Below are 14,282 nucleotides of genomic sequence, written 5' to 3'. Positions count from 1 at the left end.
ATGCTTCATGGAGCCGAATAACTGTTTAGGCGTCATGCTAACCTATTGTACACTTATTTGGCCTTTAGTCTTTTATGTTGTTGTTGTTATAATGTGCATTTCAAGAGGAAATGTATGTTTATGGTCTCAGTTTTCATAAAATCAATTCCCGCAAATAATGTGACAGACTCCAGTGGGACTTATACTTACCTCCCACCCACCATTCTTTATGGTGCTTTTTTTGACTGACGTGACATATTCTAGAGCAGGGGTCACCAAACTATTCAACATAGGGCCGCAGTGGTTGCAGGATTTCATTCCAACAAAACAAGACCCTTTTCCACTAATCTGGTGTGTCACAAGTGTGATCAGTTGATTGCAGTTGGGTGCTCCTTGTTTTAGCAAAAATCTCATTGGTTAAACTGTGCTTGATTGGTAGGAATAAAAACCAGGACCCACAGATTGGCCCTTGACGACTGGTTTGGAGACCCCTGCTCTAGAGCAATTTATAGTGTCTTGCAAATATTGGTCTAAATCAGAAGGGCTAAGGTGCATGTAGTCCAATATGACAGGCTCTAATCCAGATTTCAAATTAATTTTTATAACTAAAATTTAAAATAACAAAAATTAAAGCTAATTATCAATCACACGTTTCCTAATACAGTACACGGAATACCGTAATTTTCGGACTATAAACCGCTACTTTTTTCCTACATTTTGAATCCTGCGGTTTATATTCCAGTGTGGCTTATTTGTTGATTTATTTGGGTTAATATGTAACACTTTATTTGACAGCGGTGTCATAAGACCATCGTTATTATGACATGACACTTACATGGGCATTAATGAATGCTTATGACAGATGTCATTAAGTGTCATCCGGCAAATGATGTCCGTAACTCCATTTCTGTCCAGCTCAGAACTTTTACATCCATTCAAAAGTGAGATAATTTGCCGGATAACACTAAATGACATCTGTTATAAGCATTCATTAATGCTCATGACACTGTCATGTCATAACTATGATTCTCTAATGACAGTCTTATGGCGCCACTGTAAAATAAAGTGTTACCAAATACCACAACTAGCAATTAATGAAACAACTGGAACAGTAACTGAAGAAATAACTAGCTCAGAACATGAATTTTGACTGTTATATACAGTGCCCTCCATAATTATTGGCACCCCTGGTTAAGATGTGTTTTTTAGCTTCTAATTTTTTTTTTAAATTCAAATAATATGGAAAAAAAAAAGAGAAAAATCCAACCTTCAGTACAAGTGCATTTTTTCAGTGGGGGAAAAATCCCACATAAAGAAATAATTATTTGACATCAAATAATGTGTGTCACAATTATTAGCACCCCTGGTGTTAATACTTTGTACCACCCCCTTTTGCCAACAAAACAAGGTCTGGGGACTGAGATGGCCATTGGAGGAGCTTGATTTAGTGTTTGGTGAACCATTTCTGTGTAGATTTGGCCATATGTTTAGGGTCACTGTCATGCTGAAAGACCCAGTGACGACCCATCTTCAGCTTTCGGGCAGAGGGCAACAGATTTTGATTTAAAATGTCCTGGTATTTCAAAGCATTCATGATGCCATGCACCCTAACGAGGTTCCCAGGGCCTTTGGAAGCGAAACAGCCCCACAGCATCACTGAACCACCCCCATACTTCACAGTGGGTATGAGGTGCTTGTCAGCATGTGCATCTTTCGTGGCACGCCAGACCCACTTAGAGTGTTTGTTGCCAAAAAGCTCAATCTTGGTCTCATCTGACCAAAGCACACGGTCCCATGCTTCAACTGGGAGTATTGAAGGTTGGATTTTTCTCTTTTTTTCCATTAAGGTCCCATATTATTTGATTGAAAAAAATATTAGAAGCTAAAAAACACATCTTAACCAGGGGTGCCAATATTTATGGAGGGCACTGTACATCCGTAGCACTGCAATGCATGCTAGGAGGCATGTTGGACAACAACAGTGTTGAAAGCAAGTGGCAGCAGATGTTGATTGTCTTCCCCAAAGGGAGTAGTGATGGCCAAATGAAGCTTCTTGAGGCTTTGCAGTCATGGTGGTTCATTTGGTCTTATGACAGTCGTATGATGCCGTTGTCAAATAAAGTGTTACCGGTTAATATCTTTTGGTGTAAATATCCCATAATACAAAGAGGACAGCTGTAGCTTATAGTCCAATGAGGCTTACCTATGAACAAATTTCATTTGGTGTCAACTTTGGTGGGTGGCGAGCTATAGTCAGGTGCGCCTTATAGTGCGAAAATTACAGTACATTTAACATACAGTGGGGAAAACAAGTATTTGATACACTGTCAATGGGAAAACCCATTGGCAGTGTATCAAATACTTGTTCTCCCCACTGTAAGTCAAAATCAAATGTAAAAAAACGAATCATTTCCACATTCTAATGATTGTTCATGACAGCATGATCGATTTGTCAGTTTTATGTTAATTTACCTACAGTATATCCAGAATAAATCCCCCTGAATATATATACTTCCAGATATATCAAGCTAATTTGCTAAATTGTCAAGCAAATTTATGAACTCTCCAAAATAACTCAACAACACCTGTGTAACGGTCGGGGCTTTTAAACTCACTCATGTGGTTTGTTTGTTTGTTTTTTAAGATCCGTCATGTCACAATCTAATGTCTAACAACTGTTTGATCAGGTTTAACATAGTACTTCATGCTTCCAATATAAGTAGAAGTCAAACGAAAGACAATGCTGACAGATGCCTGCGGAGGTTAACACCTTAAAAAAAGATGTTTACACTTTCATTCTGATGATGATGAGGCCTCAGCTGGTGACCAAACACATCAGCTGATGCCTGGGGTTCCCAAACTGACCTTCACATTTGCGGGGGTTTTGTTTGTTTTGTTATAGTGTAAAATCTTCAAATAGTTGACAAGCACATGACCCAGTGTTGAGTAAGTTTATTTAACATTCAAAACTGGGTTTCCTCACACTGAGTAATTTTGGCATTGTTATTGATCTTCTGTCGGTTGCCTTTTGCCATCTCAGAACTTTCACATTTTTGGAATACCCTGTTAAAACCGGTGTTTCCCAATGGTTTGTTAAAGGTCCTCTGTTTCATTTTATGAATGATAACTATCATTTAGTCATCTTTTTCACACTTAATTTTTGCTTTAATTAATTCCAGATGTCAGTGTTTTGGGGTGCCAAACCACTCGTTGATCCAACGATGTGAAACAATCCTCATGAAACGGCACATGAATTAGGAATGGCTTTCACAAAACTTGCTGTCATCAATAATGCTTCCTGATTCACATTGCTCATGTCGCTGCTCCCTCTATTTTCCAATAAGTCTCCAAGATCTCCATCGATCAGTATCTTAGTAAAAGTAGAGTACAAATGTCTGTCAGACGTGTGCACTGTGGAATGAAGTTATAAAAAAGCTAGAAAAACAAATACTCGAGTAAATTACAGGCACTGTAGTTTACCTGAAGAATCTACTGAAGTACTTCCACGTGTGTTGCGCCAGCATAATCGGAACAGATTTCCAGGTCGTGGAGTCTACTTTCCTCTGGCTTCAATAATGCAGTTACACCACACTTCCGGTTACCTGGCACGGCAATCATGTGACATTATATAAATATCTGGGAGACACCACATGGACCAGACCAGAATTCTTGCATGACCACAATCAGTTTGAAATGTCACATACATGAACATGTGCTTTTCATGCTAGACTGGCTGATGGCAGCTGGCAGGTATAACAACCCCAATGTGGATTCATCCATCCATTTTCTTTATTGCTTATCCATAATTTTAGGTTACGAGCTGGTGATGTTGGGCTCTGGATTGGTCGCCAGCCAATTACAGGGCCCAAAAAGACTTATTCATTATTCATACTCACATTTTAGTGTCTTCAATGATGTGCAAGTTGAAATATAATAGGAAATTGGAGAACATTCTAGGCCAAATTTGAACCCTGACCTCAGATGCTGGAGTATGGGTATGCTTTAACTGTCCATGAAAATTCAACTGGGATTTAATCCTAAAACACTAATGCCAGGTGATTTTTTTCCCTCCTATAATTCTTGACATGTGATTTTCATTGTGTCCTTGCTGTCTGAGTTACCTACGTAATTGTTCAAGAAGCTTCCCCATTGTGCATTTTTTTTGGTTTGCTTTTTTAAATTAATGCGACAGGCTATTGTATATTGGTAAATTAACGCAATGTAGGCTACTAATAATTGGCACACAGTGTTGTACTGTTACAGAAATTGATGAAAATGTATTTATTTTCCATGGGATATCAAAAGGAAAAAAAAGAAGAAAAAAAAAAAACATGTCCCAGATATAGAAACATGTCCTTTCTGGATTTTTTTTCCCAGAATAAAAAGAGACTGCAGCTCATGTGCAACTGAATCTAGTTTACTTTTAATGAAATGTATGATGTTCTGAAAAAAAAAAAAAAAAAATACAGCAGTAATAGCTACAGTTTCTTTAATTCTGGAAAAATAAATCAAGAAGTGACACCAATCCAAATTTGGGAACTTTTTTTTTTTTTTTTTTTTTTTTAATTCGCACCCTGTATATAGGGTAAAATCTAGCCGACATCAGTGATGGTTTTACAAATTTAACCTTAAGTGTTCTACGGGTAATGGTGATGTGAAAAAAAAGTTACAGTAGCCATTGACTAATATTCATTAAGGTTTAAGCATTCCAAGCACTGAACACTTGCATGTCGTTGTGTCTCAACCCCTGCTGTGTTTCTGCAGGCAGGAAGTAAAAATAACCAGGTGTTACAAAGGGGCGGAATACTGTAGATGTTGATTTGTACTCTTTCTGTGTCCAGACCAACAACTATTCATTCATTTTCCATGCTGCTTTTCCTCACGCTTAATACCGCCAAATATGTTTGTTGTACTACATTTTTCATTTCATTATCTTTCATAAATTTTGAGGACGCGTGATAGATACAGAATGTGACTAACATCATTATTTTAGGAACAATTTTCTTTTGACCTTCATATATGTATGCCTTGTAATTAAATGAAGTACAACATTCCGCTAATGAAACATTTCAGTGCACTCGTAAAATGAGGGCACATAGTCGAATGGTTGTCTTATGTACAAGTAACGAGTGATGTTTTCCCTCTACTAGGATGTTTCAGCGCACTAGTAAAGCAACTAGTGGACACTAATAGAATGGTTGTATCGCACTAGTGATTTTCCCCATGTCTTGCCTTCTGCTACTGTATGCTTTTTTGTGCCCTAGTTAGAAGTAGTCTTTCTTGCGATCTTTTCTTTCGTTCACTGGATGACACTTCCGCTTGCCAGTCTTACCAGTGAGTTAAAACAATGGACAAGATCACCACTGAGTGGGAGTACTGTTTGGGTTACATACAAAGTTAATTGATAATACTCAACTCGGTAGTTGAGAATATTGTTTCATTATAACTTAGTTCATTTAAAGGTTCTGATACTATGGTACCAGAATGTCGGCAGTATTTCAACTTTATTCATGCGGAAATAAATGTGTTTCCTACATTTGACAGAACAAAAAGTAAAGTGTAGTAAGAAAAGACAACTTTGAATTTATTAAAAAATTGAAAATGCCAAAGTCTAAAAATGAGGCTTCATGCATGCATTAATTAATTCATTCATTCATTCATCTTCTGTACCAGTTAGCTTCATGAGGAATCAGTAAAATTCATACATTGTCTCCACTTTTAAATGCTGAAGGCCTGTTCAACCATCGCTTAAAAATGGATGCTAACTTGTCTAACATCTTTCTTCAGCCTTTACATCCCTACATATTGGACAAAATGTAAATGTAATGTAAAAATGTATCCACTTAGAAAAGGGACAGAAAAAGCCTTTTTTAAATTACCTTCATGTGAAAGGCAGTGGTTAAAAGTATTAAGGTACAGTACTGTGCAAAAGTTTTAGGCAGGACACCTGCCTAAAACTTTTGCACAGTACTGTATATATATATATTTAATTATTAAATTTATTAGGATCATGGAAGCTTCCACTTGGGGAAAATATATAAATACAGTATATCCTGTATATACATAATATAATAAAAATATATAGTACTGTGCAAAGGTTTTAGGCAGGTGTCCTGCCTAAAACTTTTGCACAGTACTGTATGCCAAAAAAAAAAAAAAGGACACCGGTCACAAGCATTGCCATTTTGTGATGTCAGTTATACCCATGCACATGAAAAGCGCTTTGAGCACCTTGAAAGGTGGAAAAGCGCTATTCAAGTATAACACCATTTACATGAACACTGGTAAAATGAACACAGGTGCATTGAACAATGGGCGGTACATACAGTGCCTTGCAAAAGTATTCGGCCCCCTTGAACCTTGCAACCTTTCGCCACATTTCAGGCTTGAAAACATAAAGATATAAAATTTTAATTTTTTGTCAAGAATCAACAACAAGTGGGACACAATCATGAAGTGGAACAAAATTTATTGGATAATTTAAACTTTTTTTAACAAATAAAAAACTGAAAAGTGGGGCGTGCAATATTATTCGGCCCCCTTGCGTTAATACTTTGTAGCGCCACCTTTTGCTCCAATTACAGCTGCAAGTCGCTTGGGGTATGTTTCTATCAGTTTTGCACATCGAGAGACTGACATTCTTGCACATTCTTCCTTGCAAAACAGCTCGAGCTCAGTGAGGTTGAATGGAGAGTGTTTGTGAACAGCAGTCTTCAGCTCTTTCCACAGATTCTCGATTGGATTCAGGTCTGGACTTTGACTTGGCCATTCTAACACCTGGATACGTTTATTTTTGAACCATTCCATTGTAGATTTGGCTTTATGTTTTGGATCATTGTCCTGTTGGAAGATAAATCTCCGTCCCAGTCCCAGGTCTTGTGCAGATACCAACAGGTTTTCTTCCAGAATGTTCCTGTATTTGGCTGCATCCATCTTCCCGTCAATTTTAACCATCTTCCCTGTCCCTGCTGAAGAAAAGCAGGCCCAAACCATGATGCTGCCACCACCATGTTTGACAGTGGGGATGGTGTGTTCAGGGTGATGAGCTGTGTTGCTTTTACGCCAAACATATCGTTTTGCATTGTGGCCAAAAAGTTCAATTTTGGTTTCATCTGACCTGAGCACCTTCTTCCATATGTTTGGTGTGTCTCCCAGGTGGCTTGTGGCAAACTTTAAACGAGACTTTTTATGGATATCTTTGAGAAATGGCTTTCTTCTTGCCACTCTTCCATAAAGGCCAGATTTGTGCAGTGTACGACTGATTGTTGTCCTATGGACAGACTCTCCCACCTCAGCTGTAGATCTCTGCAGTTCATCCAGAGTGATCATGGGCCTCTTGGCTGCATCTCTGATCAGTTTTCTCCTTGTTTGAGAAGAAAGTTTGGAAGGACGGCCGGGTCTTGGTAGATTTGCAGTGGTCTGATGCTCCTTCCATTTCAATATGATGGCTTGCACAGTGCTCCTTGAGATGTTTAAAGCTTGGGAAATCTTTTTGTATCCAAATCCGGCTTTAAACTTCTCCACAACAGTATCTCGGACCTGCCTGGTGTGTTCCTTGGTTTTCATAATGCTCTCTGCACTTTAAACAGAACCCTGAGACCATCACAGAGCAGGTGCATTTATACGGAGACTTGATTACACACAGGTGGATTCTATTTATCATCATCGGTCATTTAGGACAACATTGGATCATTCAGAGATCCTCACTGAACTTCTGGAGTGAGTTCGCTGCACTGAAAGTAAAGGAGCCGAATAATATTGCACGCCCCACTTTTCAGTTTTTTATTTGTCAAAAAAGTTTAAATTATCCAATAAATGTTGTTCCACTTCACGATTGTGTCCCGCTTGTTGTTGATTCTTGACAAAAAAAATTAAATTTCATATCTTTATGTTTGAAGCCTGAAATGTGGCGAAAGGTTGCAAGATTCAAGGGGGCCGAATACTTTTGCAAGGCACTGTACATCACGAAAATAGAAAGGCAGTCAGGGTACTTGCATTTTATTGGCTAAAATAGCATAGGCATTGATTTTTTTTTTTCCAAAAAACATTGTATAGCATCAGCGTTGGCCGATACCACACAGCCGGGTGTTGGAATCGGTATCGGGTGCCAAAAAATAGTATTGGTCTAACACAAAATTCAACGTGTCAGTTTTTGATCCTTGAGAGGCACTGTTTAAGTGGGTAGCTCTATGTACTTTTTAAGATAAGAAGTGCAACAGAATGTAGGCTGATCTCATGCTTCTTGTGCACGCTATATTCAATGATTTTGTTATAATTTCCTACGGCCCACTAAAATTGGGCCGTGGGCCGTAGTTTGGACAACACTGCTATAGTGTGTGTACAATGTGTTTGGAAAGAATCCCAAATATGAATTTAGGTATGGTAAAGAGTTTGCAATTTTGAAACAGATTTGACCAAGAAATGTGAAACATGATTTGCCACATCCTGTCCCCGAGCCTTGAGTTTGACACCAACACCGTGCAGGATCGGGAGCATTTAAACGAGGGGGCGTCACTCACGGAGCCATTAGAAGCTATTAAACTCACACGGGGGACGCCATGTGACGCACCGTAGCTCCCTCACAGGCAGGAATCAAAGTCCCAATCATGTTTAGGGACGCGACGGCCTCGAACCGGTCTTCGGGCGCGGGCCCCGCCGGCCACGACTGGTGGAGCGATGCGCCGCGGGAACAGTTGTCGCGCAGCGGCCACCGAGTGGTGTCGCTCTTCTTAGGCTCCATCATGGTGTTCGGCTTCCTCAACAACCTGCTGGTCCTGGTTCTGTTCTGTAAGTTCAAGACCCTGAGGACGCCTGTCAACATGCTGCTGCTCAACATCAGCGTCAGCGACATGCTGGTGTGCGCGTGCGGTACCACGCTAAGCTTCGCTTCTAGTCTGCGGTACCGGTGGCTCTTCGGCCGGCTGGGCTGCTTGTGGTACGGCTTCATCAACTCCTGCTTCGGTGAGTACCTACTCTGGACTTGTGGAAAGTGGAATCGTTTTTTAAAACACTTTTTTTTTTTCTCTTGCCATTATCACCAACACACCCTATAACCATCACAGATCCTGGATTTGCATTTTTTTTTGCAGTAGCCATAGTAAAGGGGTCTGTGCAGTTTTTGCATCTTTCTTCTCCCGTTGTTATGATTTTCACATAAGAAGGGGCAAAAACGTATGCATTTTTCCCATTTGAAAAGAATACATTCAAAAATGCACATACTAGAGTAAGGCAAGTCAAATTTATTTGTCCAGCACAATTTAACACAACATCACATACAATCCATAAACACAAAATAAATGATACATCTCATTAAATCATCAAGACAGTTAAACAGTAGATTAAGTATTATTTTCAGATCAATGATGGGACTCTGATCTGATAGAAAATTTATGGTGTGACCATGGAATTCAGAATACAGTGCCCTCCATAATTATTGGCACCCCTGGTTAAGATGTGTTTTTTAGCTTCTAATAATTTCTTTTTATTCAAATACTATGGGACCTTAATGGAAAAAAAAAAAGAAAAATCCAACCTTCAATACAAGTGCACTTATTCAGTGGGGAAAAATGGTCCCAGGCTTCAACTGGGTCCCAGGCTTCAACTGGGACCGTGTGCTTTGGTCATATGAGACCAAGATTGAGCTTTTTGGACCCAAACACTCTAACTGGGTCTGGCGTTCCACGAAAGATGCGCATGCTGAAAAGCACCTCATACCCACTGTGAAGTATGGGGGTGGGTCAGTGATGCTGTGGGCTGTTTCACTTCCAAAGGCCCTGGGAACCTTGTTAGGGTGCATGGCATCATGAATGCTTTGAAATACCAGTACATTTTAAATCAAAATCTGTTGCCCTCTGCCCGAAAGCTGAAGATGGGTCGTCACTGGGTCTTTCAGCAAGACAATGACCCTAAACATATGGCCAAATATACACAGAAATGGTTTACCAGACACAAAATCAAGCTCCTCCCATGGCCATCTCAGTCCCCAGACCTTGTTTTGTTGGCAAAAGGGGGTTGTACAAAGTATTAACACCGGGGGTACTAATATTTGTGACACACATTATTTGATGTCAAATAATTATTTCTTTATGTGGGATTTTTCCCCACTGAATAAATGCACTTGTATTGAAGGTTGGATTTTTCTCTTTTTTCCATTAAGGTCCCATATTATTTGAATTTAAAAAAAATATTAGAAGCTAAAAAACACATCTTAACCAGGGGTGCCAGTAATTATGGAGGGCACTGACATGACAAGGGGCGCAGGGCCGATCCATTAGGGGTCTATTTTCAAAAACTTCCAAATTCAAATATTTTCAAAACCAAAGCTGCTACTGACCTCAAACTAAAACGGGCAACTTCCTTAGGCATATATGAATCTCCATGAGCAGCAGCATTAAAAAAAATTCAAAGTCGTTCCCTTATAAAATCCCGATTAATTATTTTTTTTATATAAGTATAACAAAACTTAAAATGGTTATAAAATTCTCAGATTCTACACTAGATGCACAAAAATCACCAAATGCAGAGACAACCAACTCTATTTCAGGATCAATCGCAATATTTAACATATGAATTTTTGTCCAAAATTGCAACTTAATTTTTTTTTTTTTTAATTTAGTGCAAATTTGACATACATAAGTTTTCAAAAGCTTATAAATTACTCAATTTTCACATCAGAAACGTAATACTTGAGGAAAGCATGCAGAATCAACTATTAAAAATGTTCATAAAAAATTATAAATTCTATGTACAATCACAGCTTTTTATTTATTGAATTCCGATGTCACTATGGGTCATGGGGAGAGATGGCTGCTTGAGGACAGCCCAGCTCTCCCCTGTCCACCAGCTCGACCAGGACGTCGAACATCACGGAGGGCGGGTCACACCTCTCACGCTCCACGGCGATCTCCATGTTTTCCTGGTGGGCAAGTTCCTGCTTGGCCTGGACCTTCCTGGCCAGGTAGCCGTCGTTCGTCGGCGAGTCCGGCTAGCTTCCTGGCAAGCTCGGCCAAGATCTCCTCCTAATCCTCTTTCTTCTCGAATTTAGCGCAGTCCAGGTCGGCCTGCACGTCCCCGGGGAAGAACCCGACGAGCTTTAGCAAGTGCAGGCGCTGGGCCAGCCTATTGCTGGTCAAAAGCAACAAAAAAAAACAACGGACAGTTATAATTAATTTTACATTAATATTTCGAAGTAGCAGAACAAAGAGCTTTTGAAGTTGAAGAATCTTGTGAATTAATGTGTAAATCCCTAAAAAAAAATGTTTAAAGATATGAATGTAAAACAGTCTAGATTGAAAAAGAGAGCTAATTCTGATTGGGATCTCTCTATGGGTGTGTGGAATAAAGCCGGTGACGCTATGATGTTGTGAATCCGATCAGAGATTCAAAGAAGCTTTTCAGGATTTATTTTTGGTTTAGAGAATGATGAGGATGGGTGTGGTGTGTGCGGTTTTCTGCAATACAGTATAACCATATGCAACATGTCAGTTATATAATACACACGCACATATGCTGTATAAACTATGAACATATCTAACTAAATTAACATGATCAACATTAAATATAAATGAAATATACCGCTCACATATTGCATATAATTGCTTGTCATGGACAATAATCAGCAAACACATAAAGCAGGAAATTAAAATAACAACCTAGATTCACAATTGAATTGGAACTTCGCACTTCTTAAAGGGCCAGCATCGCAACAATTGAACTAAAGCGCACACACAAACACATAATGGGCTTTCCTACAAGATTCTTGGTGAGAGGTAAAAAAACAACAGGCATTTATCATTTAAGTTACGTAGATATTTCAAAGTATAACGTTATTGAGAAATCCAATATGGCGGCCGTAGCAGCTAGTTTTTCCCATTGTATTCACGTTTCGAAATGCATGTATGGTGCGAGAAATATAATAATTACCTTGAATCCTCGACCAAATCACTCTTGAGACACTCATGCCTGCTTGTAGGCTTAAGTTTTGTCCTGTTTCAACCTAAATCTGAACGCAGAGTATGTTTAAGAATTGCTCTCCATGCCAGGGGCCCGGGCTGGCGTGGGATGGGCCAGCCCCCTACCGACAGGCGTTGCCCAGGGTCTGGAGGAAGTGACATGTCTAGTCATTTATGAAGTCTATGGTGTGATATCAAAAGATTTCAGAGGTATTGTGGAGTGTTGTAAAATCATCACAGGTGCCCAGAATTGGTCAACTCCACGCAAAACAGATGTGAAGCAGTTCTCCTAAAAGTTGTTAGAGAATGAAATATTAGTTTAACTGAGTCACAGGAATGCCTAATCCTTGATAATTTAAGTTAGTTAACATTCACATTTGTAAAGAAAAATGCAGACTATGCTATTTTTATGAGCAGCACAATTTTGATTTTTCTTCATTTTCTGGAATGCGATCCAAAAATTGATAACGGTTGTCCAAAGGACTTATCTTGTTTTTACACAATAATTATCTTTTTTTTTTAATGTGATAACGTTGTTTTTACATCGTAGCTATTATGTTTTTACATGATAACACATTTTTACATGATAGTATCATGATAATATGATAATTGTCACATAAAAATGGGATCGGTCCTAATGTACTTAATTATTTAGAGGGGAGTTGCATCGATACGCCTCCATAGATATGGACCTTTTTAAACATACTGCTATTATTTTGAACACAACTGTATATGACATTGCATTCACCTGGTAACATCCTTTTGTTATTGTGTCAAAAATGTTCACTTTTATTTTACCATAACCATTTCTCAGGTATTGTTTCTCTGGTGTCTCTGGCCCTGCTATCCTATGAGCGATACAGCACCCTCCTAGTGTACAACAAGCAGGCCTTGGACTACAGGAAGCCTCTGCTAGCTGTGTGCGGGGCTTGGCTCTACTCGCTGGCGTGGACTATGCCCCCTTTACTGGGATGGAGCAGCTACGGTCTAGAGGGGGCAGGAACCAGCTGCTCTGTGACGTGGACCGAGCCAACATCTCGCTCTCACTCCTATATCGTTTGTTTATTTGTCTTCTGCCTGGGCCTCCCCATCTTTATTATGGCGTACTGCTATGGCCGCCTCCTGCATGCTGTTAAACAAGTGGGTGGCTGGAGTTGAGTAGCCAATCAGAGACAGCCAAGTTGCAGTATAAGTTCATGCGGCATCACTTGTGTGGTCAGGTGGGTCGAATCCGACGGACGAGGCGGCGTGAGTTCCACATCCTGTTCATGGTCGTCATCACGGTGGTTTGCTTCCTCCTTTGCTGGATGCCGTATGGCGTTGTGGCCATGATTGCCACGTTTGGTCAGCCGGGCCTCATCAGCCCTGTGGCGAGTGTAGTGCCATCTATCCTCGCCAAGAGCAGCACCGTCTTCAACCCTGTCATCTACATCCTGATGAACAAGCAGGTAAAGCACCTTTAGGAAAACCATACCTTTTGTTTCATGCTGCTTTTCTCTTCCTATCAGTTCCACCGTTGCTTCCTGATCCTCTTCCACTGTCAGCACCAGCTGACAGAGAACTTACAGTCCGTCGCATCCAGAACCACCACGGCCCATCTCAATCATCTTGCGGCGGGCAGCGGCCCCATTGATTCGGGCAATGCCGGCCAAGCAGTCGTCGAAGCCTGTGACAAAGAGGGCACCAGCGCCAGCCTCTCGGAAAAAATGGAAGCACCTGCGATGTCGCTTGCTGAGATCTCTTTGTGAGGTCTTGCGGGACTTAAAAATCACAGGAACATTTAAGAAATGTCACCTGGAGCTCCAAGAGTGGAGGCAAGGACTTACTAATTGATGGAAACTAATTGATGGGTCTGAACAAATGTCAATCCTTTTCTTGTGAAGTCAACCTGATTTGGTTGTTGAAAGTGAAATAAAGGTCTTTTTTAACGTTTAATCCTGAAATGAACACTCAGTCCCCCCAATGAATTGCGCCCGCGTTTACGCCATCATCCAGATGAAACAGAACTGCCGCTGCTCGCACAGAAGTTCAGGCGAATGAATCACAACATTATCAGTGACAACATTTCAATAATGTTGATGCATGGCCCATTTATTTACACATAAAGTAAAGCAGTGAATCAAGATGCCAATGGAGCTACTCCATGAGCAAATAGTGCATATCTATGGAAAGCCGTTTGGGCATTTATTTGCCATCCAACATGGCATCCATGTACTATGTGCTTTTCCTTGTTGGTAAGACAATTTATCACACTTGTAGAATGAGTGTATCTTACTAGGAATTTTTTCCTCACCACTATATAGATTTCTGCGGACTAATAAAATGACTAGGGTAACAAGTCTACAAATTGCA

The 14,282-nt window shown here is 40.0% G+C and overlaps 1 protein-coding gene across 1 annotated transcript; it reads left to right on the top strand.

Annotated features, from left to right (window-relative positions):
- Positions 1 to 8,542: 8,542 nt before the first annotated feature.
- Positions 8,543 to 14,036, top strand: LOC130912531 (opsin-3-like). The gene is made up of 4 exons (XM_057830673.1): positions 8,543 to 8,940; positions 12,745 to 13,070; positions 13,151 to 13,378; positions 13,439 to 14,036. The coding sequence occupies exons 1-4, from the start codon at positions 8,586 to 8,588 to the stop codon at positions 13,676 to 13,678; spliced, it is 1,149 nt and encodes a 382-aa protein (XP_057686656.1). The 5' UTR covers positions 8,543 to 8,585; the 3' UTR covers positions 13,679 to 14,036.
- The last annotated feature ends 246 nt before the right edge of the window (positions 14,037 to 14,282 follow it).

This window comes from Corythoichthys intestinalis, chromosome 2 (assembly GCF_030265065.1).
Source record: "Corythoichthys intestinalis isolate RoL2023-P3 chromosome 2, ASM3026506v1, whole genome shotgun sequence".
NCBI lineage: Eukaryota > Metazoa > Chordata > Actinopteri > Syngnathiformes > Syngnathidae > Corythoichthys > Corythoichthys intestinalis.
Note: the sequence above shows the minus strand (reverse complement) of the source record. Positions and strands in the feature narration are given on the sequence as shown.

Bases quoted from the DNA above. Each gene is read 5' to 3' on its own strand.
- LOC130912531 (XM_057830673.1), top strand. From the start codon at position 8,586: ATGTTTAGGGACGCGACGGCCTCGAACCGGTCTTCGGGCGCGGGCCCC. The intron at 13,071-13,150 runs GTGGGTGGCTGG...TTGTGTGGTCAG, and splicing joins TCCTGCATGCTGTTAAACAA to GTGGGTCGAATCCGACGGAC. The intron at 13,379-13,438 runs GTAAAGCACCTT...TCTTCCTATCAG, and splicing joins ACATCCTGATGAACAAGCAG to TTCCACCGTTGCTTCCTGAT.